At 41.8% G+C, this 18,298-nt stretch overlaps 1 protein-coding gene across 1 annotated transcript; it reads left to right on the top strand.

Annotated features, from left to right (window-relative positions):
• Window positions 1-1,175: 1,175 nt before the first annotated feature.
• On the top strand, window positions 1,176-17,861 carry LOC135530434 (zinc finger protein 883-like). Its single transcript, XM_064958762.1, has 2 exons — window positions 1,176-1,775; window positions 16,005-17,861. Exons 1-2 carry the CDS (start codon window positions 1,415-1,417, stop codon window positions 17,486-17,488), a joined length of 1,845 nt encoding a protein of 614 aa, XP_064814834.1. The 5' UTR covers window positions 1,176-1,414; the 3' UTR covers window positions 17,489-17,861.
• Window positions 17,862-18,298: the final 437 nt, after the last annotated feature.

Below are 18,298 nucleotides of genomic sequence, written 5' to 3'. Positions count from 1 at the left end.
TAATTACAATGTCTCAGTGATGTGTAAACCTGTCTGTTAATTGATAATGTAATTACAATGTCTCAGTGATGTGTAAACCTGTCTGTTAATTGATAATGTAATTACAATGTCTTAGTGATGTGTAAACCTGTCTGTTAATTGATAATGTAATTACAATGTCTCAGTGATGTGTAAACCTGTCTGTTAATTGATGATGTAATTACAATGTCTCAGTGATGTGTAAACCTGTCTGTTAATTGATGATGTAATTACAATGTCTCAGTGATGTGTAAACCTGTCTGTTAATTGATAATGTAATTACAATGTCTCAGTGATGTGTAAACCTGTCTGTTAATTGATAATGTAATTACAATGTCTCAGTGATGTGTAAACCTGTCTGTTAATTGATAATGTAATTACAATGTCTCAGTGATGTGTAAACCTGTCTGTTAATTGATAATGTAATTACAATGTCTCAGTGATGTGTAAACCTGTCTGTTAATTGATAATGTAATTACAACGTCTCAGTGATGTGTAAACCTGTCTGTTAATTGATAATGTAATTACAATGTCTCAGTGATGTGTAAACAGGGGCGGCAGGGTAGCCTAGTGGTTAGAGTGTAGAGGTGGCAGGGTAGCCTAGTGGTTAGAGTGTAGAGATGGCAGGGTAGCCTAGTGGTTAGAGCGTTGGACTAGTAACCGGAAGGTTGCAAGTTCAAACCCCCGAGCTGAACAAGGTACACATCTGTCGTTCTGGCCCCTGAACAGGCAGTTAACCCACTGTTCCCAGGCCGTCATTGAAAATAAGAATTTGTTCTTAACTGACTTGCCTAGTTAAATAAAGGTAAAATAAAAAAATAAAAAACCTGTCTGTTAATGTAATTACAATGACGGAGTGATGTGTCATCCTGTCTGTTAATTGATCACGTAATTACAATCTCTCAGTGATGATGCAATCTCTATTGCACTCCACACTGCCCTTTCTCACCTGAATGCTGTTCATTGACTACAACTCAGGCTCAGCGTTCAACACCATAGTGCCCTCAAAGCTCATCACGAAGTTAATAAGGACCCCGGAACTAAACACCTCCCTCGACAACTGGATCCTGGACTTCCTGACGGGCCGCCTCCGGTACAGTAGGGGGCGGTGTTTCCACCTCTCGGTCCGTTGCGATCCGCCGATAAAAACTAAAAGAAGAACAACAACAGCCATCTCAGCCATCTCGGTAGCTTGCTCGTCAACATAGCGGAAACATTTAAGCTCTTAAAGGCTCTTTCTGGTATTTTAGGCACTGTGTTTTGATCACATTTCTGTCGTTTAGCTAATTATCTAATTTCATTTCCTATTTACGTTTTTGTTGTTATTATTTAGCTAACGTGGCTGGTTAAGTTAGCATTAGCATAGTTAGCTAACTGTTAGCTATCATCCTTGACCATGAGTTCACCAAGCTACTCTCCTCCTGGTGAAGAAGAGGAGGAGGTCTGCTGGACGGAGAAAGAGGGTCTGTGGCTGAACGTTGTCGTGAAAGAGGAAGAGGAAGAAGAAGATGTCACAGTAACAAAAGTAGAGGAAGAGGAGGTTGTTACAGTAAAACAAGAAGTAGAGGGTGAGGCTGTTACAGTGAAAGAAGAGAAAGATGTTTTCAGAGTGAAAGAGGAGGAGGAAGAGGAAAAGGAGGATGTGACTGTGAAAGAAGAGGAGGAAGAGGATGATGCAGTTTTTGGAGTGAAGGAGGAGGAGGGGGAGATGACTGTCACATTGAAAGACGAGGAGACAGGAGATCTGATTAACACCAGTAAGTACTGTCTTAAAAACAGGGGCATTTACTCCGCAGTTGTTGAACTCATGTGACAAAAGCTATGAAAGTACCCAGATTTTTAATTGATAAGAAAGTAATTTCATATCCACAAAATATGCTATCAAATCAAACTATTTGTCACATGCGCCAAATACAACAATACCACGAAATGCTTACTTACAAGCCCTTAACCAACATTGAATTTGACCTTAATTTAACTTGGCAAGTCAGTTAAGAACACATTCTTATTTACAATTACGGCCTAGGAACGTGGACTAACTGCCTTGTTCAGAACGACAGCCTACTGGATGGTGGACTAACTGCCTTGTTCAGAACGACAGCCTACTGGATGGTGGACTAACTGCCTTGTTCAGTGGCAGAACGACAGACTACTGGACAGTGGACTAACTGCCTTGTTCAGGGGCAGAACGACAGACTACTGGATGGTGGACTAACTGCCTTGTTCAGAACGACAGCCTACTGGATGGTGGACGAACTGCCTTGTTCAGGGGCAGAACGACAGACTACTGGACAGTGGACTAACTGCCTTGTTCAGGGGCAGAACGACAGACTACTGGATGGTGGACTAACTGCCTTGTTCAGAACGACAGCCTACTGGATGGTGGACGAACTGCCTTGTTCAGGGGCAGAACGACAGATTACTGGACAGTGGACTAACTACCTTGTTCAGGGGCAGAATGACAGACTACTGGATGGTGGACTAACTGCCTTGTTCAGAACGACAGCCTACTGGATGGTGGACGAACTGCCTTGTTCAGGGGCAGAACGACAGACTACTGGACAGTGGACTAACTGCCTTGTTCAAGGGCAGAACGACAGACTACTGGATGGTGGACTAACTGCCTTGTTCAGGGGCAGAACGACAGACTACTGGACAGTGGACTAACTGCCTTGTTCAGGGGCAGAACGACAGACTACTGGATGGTGGACTAATTGCCTTGTTCAGAACGACAGACTTTTAACTTGTCAGCTCAGGGATTCGATCCACCAACTCTTTGATTACTAGTCTGACGCTCTAACCACTAGGCTACCTGCTCTAACCACTAGGCTACCTGCTCTAACCACTAGGCTCCCTTCTCTAACCACTAAGCTCCCTGCTCTAACCGCTAGGCTACCTGCTCTAACCGCTAGGCTACCTGCTCTAACCGCTAGGCTACCTGCTCTAACCGCTAGGCTACCTGCTCTGACCGCTAGGCTACCTGCTGCTCTGTTAATGATAATGTAATTACAATGTCGCAGTGATGTGTAAACCTGTGGAGGCTATATACAGGGGGTACCGGTACAGAGTCAATGTGGAGGCTATATACAGGGGGTACCGGTACAGAGTCAATGTGGAGGCTATATACAGGGGGTACCGGTACAGAGTCAATGTGGAGGCTATATACAGGGGGTACCGGTACAGAGTCAATGTGGAGGCTATATACAGGGTGTACCGGTACAGAGTCGATGTGGAGGCTATATACAGGGGGTACCGGTACAGAGTCAATGTGGAGACTATATACAGGGGGTTCCGCTACCGAGTCAGTGTGGAGGCTATATACAGGGGCTACCGAGTCAATGTGGAGGCTATATACAGGGGCTACCGGTATCGAGTCAGTGTGGAGGCTATATACAGGGGGTACCGGTACAGAGTCAATGTGGAGGCTATATACAGGGGGTACCGCTACCGAGTCAATGTGGAGGCTATATACAGGGGCTACCGAGTCAATGTGGAGGCTATATACAGGGGCTACCGGTATCGAGTCAGTGTGGAGGCTATATACAGGGGGTACCGGTACAGAGTCAATGTGGAGGCTATATACAGGTGGTACCGCTGTCGAGTCAATGTGGAGACTATATACAGGGGGTACCGGTACAGAGTCAATGTGGAGGCTATTTACAGGGGGTACCGCTATCGAGTCAGTGTGGAGGCTATATACAGGGGCTACCGAGTCAATGTGGAGGCTATATACAGGGGCTACCGAGTCAATGTGGAGATTATATACAGGGGGTACCGCTATCGAGTCAGTGTGGAGGCTATATACAGGGGCTACCGAGTCAATGTGGAGGCTATATACAGGGGCTACCGGTATCGAGTCAGTGTGGAGGCTATATACAGGGGGTACCGTTACAGAGTCAATGTGGAGGCTATATACAGTGGGTACCGCTATCGAGTCAATGTGGAGACTATATACAGGGGGTACCGGTACAGAGTCAATGTGGAGGCTATATACAGGGGGTACCGGTACAGAGTCAATGTGGAGGCTATATACAGGGTGTACAGGTTAGTTGAGGTAATATGTACATGTAGGTAGTGGTGAAGTGACTATGCATAGATAGATAATAAACAACGAGTAGCAGCAGTGTACAAAACAAATGGAGGAAGGGGGGGGCATGTAAATAGTCCGGTGGCCATTTGATTCATTGTTCAGGAGTGTTATGGGTTGGGGGTGGAAGCTGTTGAGGAGCCTTTTGGACCTTCACATTGATTCATTGTTCAGGAGTGTTATGGGTTGGAAGCTGTTGAGGAACCTTTTGGACCTTCACTTGGCGCTCCAGCACAGCTTGCCATGCGGTAGCAGAGAGAAATCAGTCTATGACCTGGGTGACTGGAGTTTCTTTAAAAACTGTTGGGGCTTCCTCTGACACCTCCTGGTATATTGTTCCATTTTACATTTTAGAACGATCCCACATCAAGAAAAGGCACTGAAAACATTTGAAAAAAGGTTGTTTTATCTTGACGGTAAAACCTCAACACCAAAGTTTTTTTTTGTCAGCTTTGAAATAGTTCCCTCTAAAGAGGACAATCACAACTCTATCAATAACCTTATAATAGAACAACTGATTGGCTGGTTGCCGGGGCACAGGGGAGCCTAGTGGTTAGAGTGTTGGGCTAGTAACCAAATGGTTGCAAGTTCAAATCCCATAGCTGACAAGGTACAAATCTGTCATTCTGCACCTGAACAAGGCAGAACGACAGATTTGTTTCAAGGCCGTCATTGAAAATAAGAATTTGTTCTTAACTGACTTGCCTCGTTAAATAAAGGTTAAATAAAACCTATTATGTGGAAGACAACCAGATATGCTTAATTTGACTCCAAAGAGGTAAGTGGCCATAATGGGCTTCTTACGTTACACTGTTTTCACATTTATGAATTAGCACAATAGAATCGCTTCGAACAGAGAGTCACCTTGAATTGATTCAGAACACCAAGTCAGTTCTCTCATTGAACCTGGCTCTTCAATAAAGAGTCATTTTGAAATGATTCTGAACACCAACATCAATAAAGAAGTTATTTTGAATTGATTCAGAACACTAACAGCAATACTGTCATTAACCTGACTCTTTAATAAAGAGTCATTTTGAATTGATTCAGAACACTAACATCAATACTGTCATTAACCTGACTCTTTAATAAAGAGTCATTTTGAATTGATTCAGAACACTAACATCAATACTGTCATTAACCTGACTCTTCAATAAAGAGTCACCTTGAATTGATTCAGAACACTAACTTCAATAAAGAGTCATTTTGAATTGATTCAGAACACCAAGTCAGTACCCTCATTAACCTGGCTCTTCAATAAAGAGTCACCATGAATTGATTCAGAACACCAAGTCAGTACCCTCATTAACCTGGCTCTTCAATAAAGAGTCACCATGAATTGATTCAGAACACCAAGCCAGTTCTCTCATTAACCTGGCTCTTCAATAAAGAGTCATTTTGAATTGATTCAGAACACCAAGTCAGTTCTCTCATTAACCTGGCTCTTCAATAGAGTCATTTTGAATTGATTCAGAACACTAACATCAATACTGTCATTAACCTGACTCTTTAATAAAGAGTCATTTTGAATTGATTCAGAACACTAACATCAATACTGTCATTAACCTGACTCTTCAATAAAGAGTCACCTTGAATTGATTCAGAACACTAACTTCAATAAAGAGTCATTTTGAATTGATTCAGAACACCAAGTCAGTACCCTCATTAACCTGGCTCTTCAATAAAGAGTCACCATGAATTGATTCAGAACACCAAGCCAGTTCTCTCATTAACCTGGCTCTTCAATAAAGAGTCATTTTGAATTGATTCAGAACACCAAGTCAGTTCTCTCATTAACCTGGCTCTTCAATAAAGAATCATCATGAATTGATTTAGAACACCAAGTCAGTTCTCTTATTAACCTGGCTCTTCAATAAAGAATCACCATGAATTGATTTAGAAAACCAAGTCAGTTCTCTCATTAACCTGGCTCTTCAATAAAGAATCATCATGAATTGATTTAGAAAACCAAGTCAGTTCTCTCATTAACCTGGCTCTTCAATAAAGAATCATCATGAATTGATTCAGAACACCAAGTCAGTTCTCTCATTAACCTGGCTCTTCAATAAAGAATCACCATGAATTGATTTAGAAAACCAAGTCAGTTCTCTCATTAACCTGGCTCTTCAATAAAGAGTCATTTTGAATTGATTCAGAACACCAAGTCAGTTCCCTCATTAACACCAAGTCAGTTCTCTCATTAACCTGGCTCTTCAATAAAGGGTCACCTTGAATTGATTCAGAACACTAACTTCAATAAAGTGTCATTTTGAATTGATTCAGAACACCAAGTCAGTTCTCTCATTAACCTGGCTCTTCAATAAAGAATCACCATGAATTGATTCAGAACACCAAGTCAGTTCTCTCATTAACCTGGCTCTTCAATAAAGAGTCACCATGAATTGATTCAGAACACCAAGTCAGTTCTCTCATTAACCTGGCTCTTCAATAAAGAGTCACCATGAATTGATTCAGAACACCAAGTCAGTTCTCTCATTAACCTGGCTCTTCAATAAAGAGTCACCTTGAATTGATTCAGAACACCAAGTCAGTTCCCTCATTAAACTGGCTCTTCAATAATTATGACTTAGTTTAAAATATCATCAGCTGAAAGTAATTTTCTGAATGACATTTAAGTGATGTTGTGATACAGCACGACATGCAACAACAGCCAAAGTGCTGGAAGAACTGTGTTCACAAAGACTGTCATTCGCTACGCTGGTGAAGACAGTTGGTTGTGTGCTCCACGTTGGCCCTAATATCCCTACATTGATGTTCCTCATCTGTTATTGTGTGATTGATTTACAGGAGGTTCTGATTGATTTACAGTAGGGTCTAGTCTGATTGATTTACAGTAGGGTCTAGTCTGATTGATTTACAGTAGGGTCTAGTCTGATTGATTTACAGTAGGGTCTAGTCTGGTTGATTTACAGTAGAGTCTGGTTGATTTATAGTAGGGTCTGGGTGATTTACAGTAGAGTCTGGTTGATTTATAGTAGGGTCTAGTCTGGTTGATTTACAGTAGGGTCTAGTCTGATTGATTTACAGTAGGGTCTAGTCTGGTTGATTTACAGTAGAGTCTGGTTGATTTATAGTAGGGTCTGGGTGATTTACAGTAGAGTCTGGTTGATTTATAGTAGGGTCTAGTCTGGTTGATTTACAGTAGAGTCTGGTTGATTTATAGTAGGGTCTAGTCTGGTTGATTTACAGTAGGGTCTAGTCTGGTTGATTTACAGTAGGGTCTAGCCTGGTTGATTTACAGTAGGGTCTAGTCTGATTGATTTACAGTAGGGTCTAGTCTGGTTGATTTACAGTAGAGTCTGGTTGATTTATAGTAGGGTCTAGTCTGGTTGATTTACAGTAGGGTCTAGTCTGGTTGATTTACAGTAGGGTCTGGTTGATTTACAGGAGGTTCTGATTGATTTACAGTAGGGTCTAGTCTGGTTGATTTACAGTAGGGTCTAGTCTGGTTGATTTACAGTAGAGTCTGGTTGATTTACAGTAGGGTCTAGTCTGGTTGATTTACAGTAGGGTCTAGTCTGGTTGATTTACAGTAGGGTCTGGTTGATTTACAGTAGGGTCTAGTCTGGTTGATTTACAGTAGGGTCTAGTCTGGTTGATTTACAGCAGAGTCTGGTTGATTTACAGTAGGGTCTAGTCTGGTTGATTTACAGTAGGGTCTAGTCTGGTTGATTTACAGTAGGGTCTAGTCTGGTTGATTTACAGCAGAGTCTGGTTGATTTACAGTAGGGTCTAGTCTGGTTGATTTACAGTAGGGTCCGGTTGATTTACAGTAGGGTCTAGTCTGGTTGATTTACAGCAGAGTCTGGTTGATTTACAGTAGGGTCTAGTCTTGTTGATTTACAGTAGGGTCTAGTCTGGTTGATTTACAGCAGAGTCTGGTTGATTTACAGCAGAGTCTGGTTGATTTACAGCAGAGTCTGGTTGATTTACAGTAGGGTCTAGTCTGGTTGATTTACAGCAGAGTCTGGTTGATTTACAGTAGGGTCTAGTCTGGTTGATTTACAGCAGGGTCTGATTGATTTACAGCAGGGTCTGATTGATTTACAGCAGGGTCTGATTGATTTACAGCAGAGTCTGGTTGATTTACAGCAGAGTCTGGTTGATTTACAGTAGGGTCTAGTCTGGTTGATTTACAGTAGGGTCTAGTCTGGTTGATTTACAGCAGGGTCTAGTCTGGTTGATTTACAGTAGGGTCTAGTCTGGTTGATTTACAGCTGGGTCTAGTATGGTTGATTTACAGTAGGGTCTGGTTTATTTACAGTAGGGTCTAGTCTGGTTGATTTACAGTAGGGTCTAGTCTGGTTGATTTACAGTAGGGTCTAGTCTGGTTGATTTACAGCAGGGTCTAGTCTGGTTGATTTACAGTAGGGTCTGGTCTGATTGATTTACAGCGGGATCTAGTCTGGTTGATTTACAGCGGGATCTAGTCTGGTTGATTTACAGTAGGGTCTGGTCTGATTGATTTACAGCGGGGTCTAGTCTGGTTGATTTACAGCGGGGTCTAGTATGGTTGATTTACAGTAGGGTCTGGTTGATTTACAGTAGGATCTAGTCTGGTTGATGTACAGTAGGGTCTAGTCTGGTTGATTTACAGCAGGGTCTAGTCTGGTTGATTTTTGCATCAGAGTCTGGTTGATTTACAGCAGAGTCTGGTTGATTTACAGCAGGGTCTAGTCTGGTTGATTTACCGCAGGGTCTAGTCTGGTTGATTTACAGTAAGGTCTGGTTGATTTACAGCAGGGTCTAGTCTGGTTGATTTACAGCGGGGTCTAGTCTGGTTGATTTACAGTAGGGTCTAGTCTGGTTGATTTACAGTAGGGTCTGGTCGATTTACAGCAGGGTCTAGTCTGGTTGATTTACAGTAGTGTCTGGTTGATTTACAGCAGGGTCTCGTCTGGTTGATTTGCTAAGCGACTAATCTGTACCTCCGTATATTGACTCTGTACCGGTACCCCCTGTATATAGCCTCAACATTGACTCTGTACCGGTACCCCCTGTATATAGCCTCAACATTGACTCTGTACTGGTACCCCCTGTATATAGCCTCCACATTGACTCTGTACCGGTACCCCCTGTATATAGCCTCCACATTGACTCTGTACCGGTACCCCCTGTATATAGCCTCCACATTGACTCTGTACCGGTACCCCCTGTATATAGCCTCCACATTGACTCTGTACCGGTACCCCCTGTATATAGCCCCCACATTGACTCTGTACCGGTACCCCCTGTATATCGCCTCGTTATTGTTAGGTAATCTTATTGTGTATATTTTATTTTATATTTTTGTAAATATTTTCTTAACTCTGCATTGTTGGTTAAGGGCTGGTCAGTCAGCATTTCACTGTAAGGTCTACACCTGTTGTATTCAGCATTTCACTGTGAGGTCTACTACACCTGTTGTATTCAGCATTTCACTGTGAGGTCTACTACACCTGTTGTATTCAGCATCTCACTGTGAGGTCTACTACACCTGTTGTATTCAGCATTTCACTGTAAGGTCTACTACACCTGTTGTATTCAGCATTTCACTGTAAGGTCTACTACACCTGTTGTATTCAGCATTTCACTGTGAGGTCTACTACACCTGTTGTATTCAGCATTTCACTGTGATGTCTACACCTGTTGTATTCAGCATTTCACTGTAAGGTCTACTACACCTGTTGTATTCAGCATTTCACTGTGAGGTCTACTACACCTGTTGTATTCTGCATTTCACTGTGAGGTCTACTACACCTGTTGTATTCAGCATTTCACTGTGAGGTCTACTACACCTGTTGTATTCAGCATTTCACTGTGAGGTCTACTACACCTGTTGTATTCAGCATTTCACTGTGAGGTCTACTACACCTGTTGTATTCAGCATTTCACTGTGAGGGCTACTACACCTGTTGTATTCAGCATTTCACTGTAAGGTCTACTACACCTGTTGTATTCAGCATTTCACTGTGAGGTCTACTACACCTGTTGTATTCAGCATTTCACTGTGAGGTCTACTACACCTGTTGTATTCAGCATTTCACTGTGAGGTCTACTACACCTGTTGTATTCAGCATTTCACTGTGAGGTCTACTACACCTGTTGTATTCAGCATTTCACTGTGAGGTCTACTACACCTGTTGTATTCAGCATTTCACTGTGAGGTCTACTACACCTGTTGTATTCAGCATTTCACTGTGAGGTCTACTACACCTGTTGTATTCAGCATTTCACTGTAAGGTCTACTACACCTGTTGTATTCAGCATTTCACTGTAAGGTCTACTACACCTGTTGTATTCAGCATTTCACTGTGAGGTCTACTACACCTGTTGTATTCAGCATTTCACTGTGAGGTCTACTACACCTGTTGTATTCAGCATTTCACTGTGAGGTCTACTACACCTGTTGTATTCAGCATTTCACTGTGAGGTCTACTACACCTGTTGTATTCAGCATTTCACTGTGAGGTCTACTACACCTGTTGTATTCAGCATTTCACTGTGAGGTCTACTACACCTGTTGTATTCAGCATTTCACTGTAAGGTCTACTACACCTGTTATATTCAGCATTTCACCCTAAGGTCTACTACACCTGTTGTATTCATCATTTCACTGTGAGGTCTACTACACCTGTTGTATTCAGCATTTCACTGTGAGGTCTACTACACCTGTTGTATTCAGCATTTCACTGTGAGGTCTACTACACCTGTTGTATTCAGCATTTCACTGTGAGGTCTACTACACCTGTTGTATTCAGCATTTCACTGTAAGGTCTACTACACCTGTTGTATTCAGCATTTCACTGTGAGGTCTACTACACCTGTTGTATTCAGCATTTCACTGTGAGGTCTACTACACCTGTTGTATTCAGCATTTCACTGTGAGGTCTACTACACCTGTTGTATTCAGCATTTCACTGTGAGGTCAACTACACCTGTTGTATTCAGCATTTCACTGTGAGGTCTACTACACCTGTTGTATTCAGCATTTCACTGTGAGGTCTACTACACCTGTTGTATTCATCATGTGACAAATAATATTTGATTTGATTTACAGCAGGTCTAGCATCAAAGTAATCTGTTTTCAAACACACAGATACTTAGCTCATAATGTGTAGAGAACTGTCCCTTGATGGACAGGCTATTGTACAACACACAGATACTTAGCTCATAATGTGTAGAGAACTGTCCCTTGATGGACAGGCTATTGTACAACACACAGATACTTAGCTCATAATGTGTAGAGAACTGTCCCTTGATGGACAGGCTATTGTACAACACACAGATACTTAGCTCATAATGTGTAGAGAACTGTCCCTTGATGGACAGGCTATTGTACAACACACAGATACTTAGCTCATAATGTGTAGAGAACTGTCCCTTGATGGACAGGCTATTGTACAACACACAGATACTTAGCTCATAATGTGTAGAGAACTGTTCCTATTGTACAACACACAGATACTTAGCTCATAATGTGTAGAGAACTGTCCCTTGATGGACAGGCTATTGTACAACACACAGATACTTAGCTCATAATGTGTAGAGAACTGTTCCTATTGTACAACACACAGATACTTAGCTCATAATGTGTAGAGAACTGTCCCTTGATGGACAGGCTATTGTACAACACACAGATACTTAGCTCATAATGTGTAGAGAACTGTCCCTTGATGGACAGGTTATTGTACAACACACAGATACTCAGCTCATAATGTGTAGAGAACTGTTCCTTGATGGACAGGCTATTGTACAACACACAGATACTCAGCTCATAATGTGTAGAGAACTGTTCCTTGATGGACAGGCTATTGTACAACACACAGATACTTAGCTCATAATGTGTAGAGAACTGTTCCTTGATGGACAGGCTATTGTACAACACACAGATACTTAGCTCATAATGTGTAGAGAACTGTCCCTTGATGGACAGGCTATTGTACAACACACAGATACTTAGCTCATAATGTGTAGAGAACTGTTCCTTGATGGACAGGCTATTGTACAACACACAGATACTTAGCTCATAATGTGTAGAGAACTGTCCCTTGATGGACAGGCTATTGTACAACACACAGATACTTAGCTCATAATGTGTAGAGAACTGTCCCTTGATGGACAGGCTATTGTACAACACACAGATACTTAGCTCATAATGTGTAGAGAACTGTCCCTTGATGGACAGGCTATTGTACAACACACAGATACTTAGCTCATAATGTGTAGAGAACTGTCCCTTGATGGACAGGCTATTGTACAACACACAGATACTTAGCTCATAATGTGTAGAGAACTGTTCCTTGATGGACAGGCTATTGTACAACACACAGATACTTAGCTCATAATGTGTAGAGAACTGCTCCTTGATGGACAGGCTATTGTACAACACACAGATACTTAGCTCATAATGTGTAGAGAACTGTCCCTTGATGGACAGGCTATTGAACAACACACAGATACTCAGCTCATAATGTGTAGAGAACTGTTCCTATTGTACAACACACAGATACTTAGCTCATAATGTGTAGAGAACTGTTCCTTGATGGACAGGCTATTGTACAACACACAGATACTCAGCTCATAATGTGTAGAGAACTGTTCCTATTGTACAACACACAGATACTCAGCTCATAATGTGTAGAGAACTGTCCCTTGATGGACAGGCTATTGTACAACACACAGATACTTAGCTCATAATGTGTAGAGAACTGTTCCTTGATGGACAGGCTATTGTACAACACACAGATACTTAGCTCATAATGTGTAGAGAACTGTTCCTATTGTACAACACACAGATACTCAGCTCATAATGTGTAGAGAACTGTCCCTTGATGGACAGGCTATTGTACAACACACAGATACTCAGCTCATAATGTGTAGAGAACTGTTCCTATTGTACAACACACAGATACTTAGCTCATAATGTGTAGAGAACTGCTCCTTGATGGACAGGCTATTGTACAACACACAGATACTTAGCTCATAATGTGTAGAGAACTGTTCCTATTGTACAACACACAGATACTCAGCTCATAATGTGTAGAGAACTGTCCCTTGATGGACAGGCTATTGTACAACACACAGATACTTAGCTCATAATGTGTAGAGAACTGTTCCTTGATGGACAGGCTATTGTACAACACACAGATACTTAGCTCATAATGTGTAGAGAACTGTTCCTTGATGGACAGGCTATTGTACAACACACAGATACTTAGCTCATAATGTGTAGAGAACTGTCCCTTGATGGACAGGCTATTGTACAACACACAGATACTTAGCTCATAATGTGTAGAGATCTGTTCCTTGATGGACAGGCTATTGTACAACACACAGAGCTACTTTTCCATTTTCAGGACATTTAGAATGACAGCACATTACAGAGGAGCCTAATGGGATTATTCACAAAATTATCTGGTGATCTGGTTATGAAATGTCATGACAAAGATATTTTAGTTTCCATGTTTCACCTGAAATATTACATTATTTATAGTCCTAGGTCTGTTGTAAGGGTCCTACAGTAGGTCTGTGTTGTAAGGGTCCTACAGTAGGTCTGTGTTGTAAGGGTCCTACAGTAGGTCTGTGTTGTAAGGGTCCTACAGTAGGTCTGTGTTGTAAGGGTCCTACAGTAGGTCTGTGTTGTAAGTTATGGGTCCTACAGTAGGTCTGTGTTGTAAGGGTCCTACAGTAGGTCTGTGTTGTAAGTTATGGGTCCTACAGTAGGTCTGTGTTGTAAGGGTCCTACAGTAGGTCTGTGTTGTAAGGTAGGGATCCTACAGTAGGTCTATGTTGTAAGTTATGGGTCCTACAGTAGGTCTGTGTTGTAAGGGTCCTACAGTAGGTCTGTGTTGTAAGGTAGGGATCCTACAGTAGGTCTATGTTGTAAGTTATGGGTCCTACAGTAGGTCTGTGTTGTAAGTTATGGGTCCTACAGTAGGTCTGTGTTGTAAGGTAGGGATCCTACAGTAGGTCTATGTTGTAAGTTAGGGATCCTACAGTAGGTCTGTGTTGTAAGTTATGGGTCCTACAGTAGGTCTGTTGTAAGGGTCCTACACTAGGTCTGTGTTGTAAGGTAGGGATCCTACAGTAGGTCTGTGTTGTAAGTTATGGGTCCTACAGTAGGTCTGTGTTGTAAGGTAGGGATCCTACAGTAGGTCTGTGTTGTAAGGTAGGGATCCTACAGTAGGTCTGTGTTGTAAGTTATGGGTCCTACAGTAGGTCTGTGTTGTAAGGTAGGGATCCTACAGTAGGTCTGTGTTGTAAGGTAGGGATCCTACAGTAGGTCTGTGTTGTAAGGTAGGGATCCTACAGTAGGTCTGTGTTGTAAGTTATGGGTCCTACAGTAGGTCTGTGTTGTAAGGTAGGGATCCTACAGTAGGTATGTGTTGTAAGTTAGGGATCCTACAGTAGGTCTGTGTTGTAAGTTAGGGATCCTACAGTAGGTCTATGTTGTAAGTTATGGGTCCTACAGTAGGTCTATGTTGTTGTTAGGTGAAGTTATGGGTCCTACAGTAGGTCTATGTTGTAAGTTATGGGTCCTACAGTAGGTCTATGTTGTAAGTTTTGGGTCCTACAGTAGGTCTATGTTGTTGTTAGGTGAAGTTATGGGTCCTACAGTAGGTCTATGTTGTTAGGTGAAGTTATGAGTCCTACAGTAGGTATATGTTGTCATCAGAGACCATTCAACATTCTAGATTTACCAGGTTATTACTGCTAAACAATAAACAGTTTTTGGGGTTGTCATAGACTTACAATTGTTGTTTTGATTATTTCTTACTTTCTCTAGGAGACTATTTGGTTGTGATAATTGCAAAATATGTATTTTGGATGCAGCAGTTGTTAGCTTAAATGCTAATGCTCGGCTGGAAGCAAAGCTGTTAGCTAGAATGCTAAAGCTTATTGACATAGGCTGGTAGCAAAGCTGTTAGCTTGAATGCTAATGCTAGGCTGGTAGCAAAGCCGTTAGCTAGAATGCTAACGCTTATTGACATAGGCTGGTAGCAAAGCTGTTAGCGAGAATGCTAACGCTTATTGACATAGACTTGTAGCAAAGCTGTTAGCTAGAATGCTAATGCTAGGCTGGTGGCAAAGCTGTTAGCTGAAATGCTAACGCTTATTGACATAGACTGGTAGCTAGAATGCTAATGCTAGGCTGGTAGCAAAGCTGTTAGCTGGAATGCTAGCGCTTATTGACATAGACTGGTTGCAAAGCTAGCCAAAGAGCTTTTTACTGGTTGAAATTAAAGTTGTTGTTTTTTTAAGTATAAAGCAGTTGATTTTGAAACAATGGCACAAACGAGCCTTTACAATTATAATCAATCACAAAAGTAGTGTGAAATGCACTCATAAGCAACCTGTAAATGGAGGCTATTTTTGCTGTCAGTCTATGAGAACTCCCCTGGGTTTTCCCCCACGGTGGTGAATTAGTGAATAGGGTTTTTATAGCTGTATTAAATACTATCATCCACTAGAAGGGGAGGCAGGGTAGCCTAGTGGTTGGAGTGTTGGACTAGTAACTGGAAGGTTGAAAGTTCAAACCCACGAGCTGACAAGGTACAAATCTATTGTTCTGCCCCTGAACAGGCAGTTAACCCACTGTTCCCAGGCCGTCATTGAAAATAAGAATTTGTTCTTAACTGACTTGCCTAGTTAAATAAAGGTAAAATAACAAAATAAAAATACTACTGTGAGATAAAAATCAAGACAATATGGCTGTTTTTGCTTGAATGTCCTTAAGACAGTTTTCAAATAAGTTTGTAAAAGCATTTTTAAACATTTCATTACAGACTTAAATTGTTATAAAACATCACGGGCAATCACCTTTTACCTCAAATAAACAGTGGATTACCGTTTTTGTGGGCCTTTAATCATCTGTCTGACTTTGTTGTTCACACAGGAGAGAGACGGGACTATAGTGGATCCTCTGGGGAGCCTCAACAACCTCATGATGCTGACGAGGCAGAGAAGAGTCTCTCCGCATCAGAACAACCCAAGAAACACCAGCGGAGAATCACAGGAAAGAAACCTCACTGCTGCGCTGACTGTGGGAAGAGTTACTCAAGATCAGATTCACTAAAACTACACCAGAGAATTCACACAGATGATAAATCTCACTGCTGCTCTGACTGTGGGAAGAGACTTACCTCTTCGGCAGACCTTATAAGACACCAGAGAATCCATACAGGAGAGAAACCGTATAGCTGTGATCAGTGTGGGAAGAGTTTTAATGTTCCAAGCAGCCTGAAAACACACCAGAGAACACACACAGGAGAGAAACCTTATAACTGTGATCAATGTGGGAAGAGTTTTTCTTCGTCAAGCCGTCTGACAACACACCAGAGAACACACACAGGAGAGAATCCTTATATCTGTGATCAGTGTGGGATGAATTTTACTACATCTAGCCAGCTGACTTTACACCAGAGAACACACACAGGAGATAAGCCTTATAGCTGTAATCAATGTGGGAAGAGTTTTGCTCACTCACGCAGCATGACAGCACACCTGAGAATACACACTGGAGTGAAACCTCACTGTTGCTCTGACTGTGGGAAGGGATTCCACTCTTCAGCAGACCTTAAAATACATCAGAGAATCCATACAGGAGAGAAACCTTATAGCTGCTCTGACTGTGGGAAGAGCTTTTCAAAATCATCTACATTACAATCACACCAGAGAATTCACACCGGAGAGAAACCTTATAGCTGCTCTGACTGTGGGAAGACCTTTTCAAAATCATCTACATTACAATCACACCAGAGAATTCACACTGGAGAGAAACCTTATAGCTGTTATCAGTGTGGGAAGAGTTTTACTGAATCTAGACGGCTAACGACACACCAGAGAACACACACCGGGGTGAAACCTTACCACTGCTCTGACTGTGGAAAGAGATTTGTTTCGTCAGGACATTTAAAATCACACCAGAGAACACACACAGGAGAGAAGCCTTATAGCTGTGATCAATGTGGGAAGAGCTTTACTCACTCAAGCAGCCTGACTATACACCAGAGAAAACACACAGGAGAGAAACCTTATAGCTGTGATCAATGTGGGAAGAGTTTTGTTACATCTAGCCAGCTGACTATACACCGGAGAACACACTCAGGAGAGAAATCTCATAGCTGTGATCAATGTGGGAAGAGTTTTGTTACATCTAGCCGTTTGACAATACACCAGAGAACACACACAGGAGAGAAACCTTACAGCTGTGATCAATGTGGGAAGAGTTTTGTTACATCTAGCAGTCTGACCATACACCAGAGAACACACACAGGAGAGAAACCTTATAGATGTGCTCAATGTGGGAAGTGTTTTACTACATCGAGCCATCTGACTATACACCAGAGAACACACACAGGAGAGAATCCTTATAGTTGAAATCAATCTGGGAAGAATTTTACTCAGCCAAACTAGCTGATATCACACCAGAGAAAACACACAGGAAATGAATATTGTAGCTGTGATCAATGTGACAAGAGATACTCTGGTAAAAAGATATCTGATTAAACATCAGAAAATACATGAAGGAGTTGTTTCATGATATCAATGAATTAATTTCACAATGTAGAACTTTGTAGAAGGGGTATTTTAATGATGTCATAATGTAGAATGTTGTAGATGGGGTATTTTAATGATGTCATAATGTAGAATGTTGTAGAATGTGTATTTTAATGATGTCATAATGTAGAATGTTGTAATAGGAGTATTTTAGTTAATCATGTCACAATGTAAAATATATAATTGAGTGAGAGATCCTACCTTCCGGGTCTTTGTTCACTACTTAGTACACAAAACCTACAGACAAGAACAGTATCCTACACGCTTCAAGTGCGCATCCCACATTTCTGAGGGATTTCCGTTCACACAATTTCTGAGACTGAAGCTCTTGTGTGTTGTAGTAAAACAGAGGCTGAAAATGAAGAGGAAGTTTGAGGCTCATCGCCCCCTCCCCTAAAGAATGGCTTGATGATGTTCTCAGTAGAAATGTAGAAGGAGTTTGAGGCTCATCGCCCCCTCCCCTAAAGAATGGCTTGATGATGTTCTCAGTAGAAATGTTGATGCCATTTGTCCTCCCTCTCTTGTCTTGATGCCATGTCATCCCTCTAGTCTTGATGCCATGTCCTCCCTCTAGTCTTGATGCCATGTCATCCCTCTAGTCTTGATGTCCTCCCTCTAGTCTTGATGCCA

The sequence above is a fragment of the Oncorhynchus masou genome, chromosome 5 (genome assembly GCF_036934945.1).
Source record: "Oncorhynchus masou masou isolate Uvic2021 chromosome 5, UVic_Omas_1.1, whole genome shotgun sequence".
In the NCBI taxonomy this organism is placed as follows: Eukaryota; Metazoa; Chordata; class Actinopteri; order Salmoniformes; family Salmonidae; genus Oncorhynchus; species Oncorhynchus masou.
This window is presented reverse-complemented; position numbering and strand designations above follow the sequence as displayed.

Excerpts from the sequence above, each read along its gene's own strand:
- LOC135530434 (XM_064958762.1), top strand. The coding sequence starts at position 1,415 with ATGAGTTCACCAAGCTACTCTCCTCCTGGTGAAGAAGAGGAGGAGGTC. Across the intron at positions 1,776-16,004 it reads AGGAGATCTGATTAACACCA|GAGAGAGACGGGACTATAGT; the intron begins GTAAGTACTGTC and ends TTGTTCACACAG.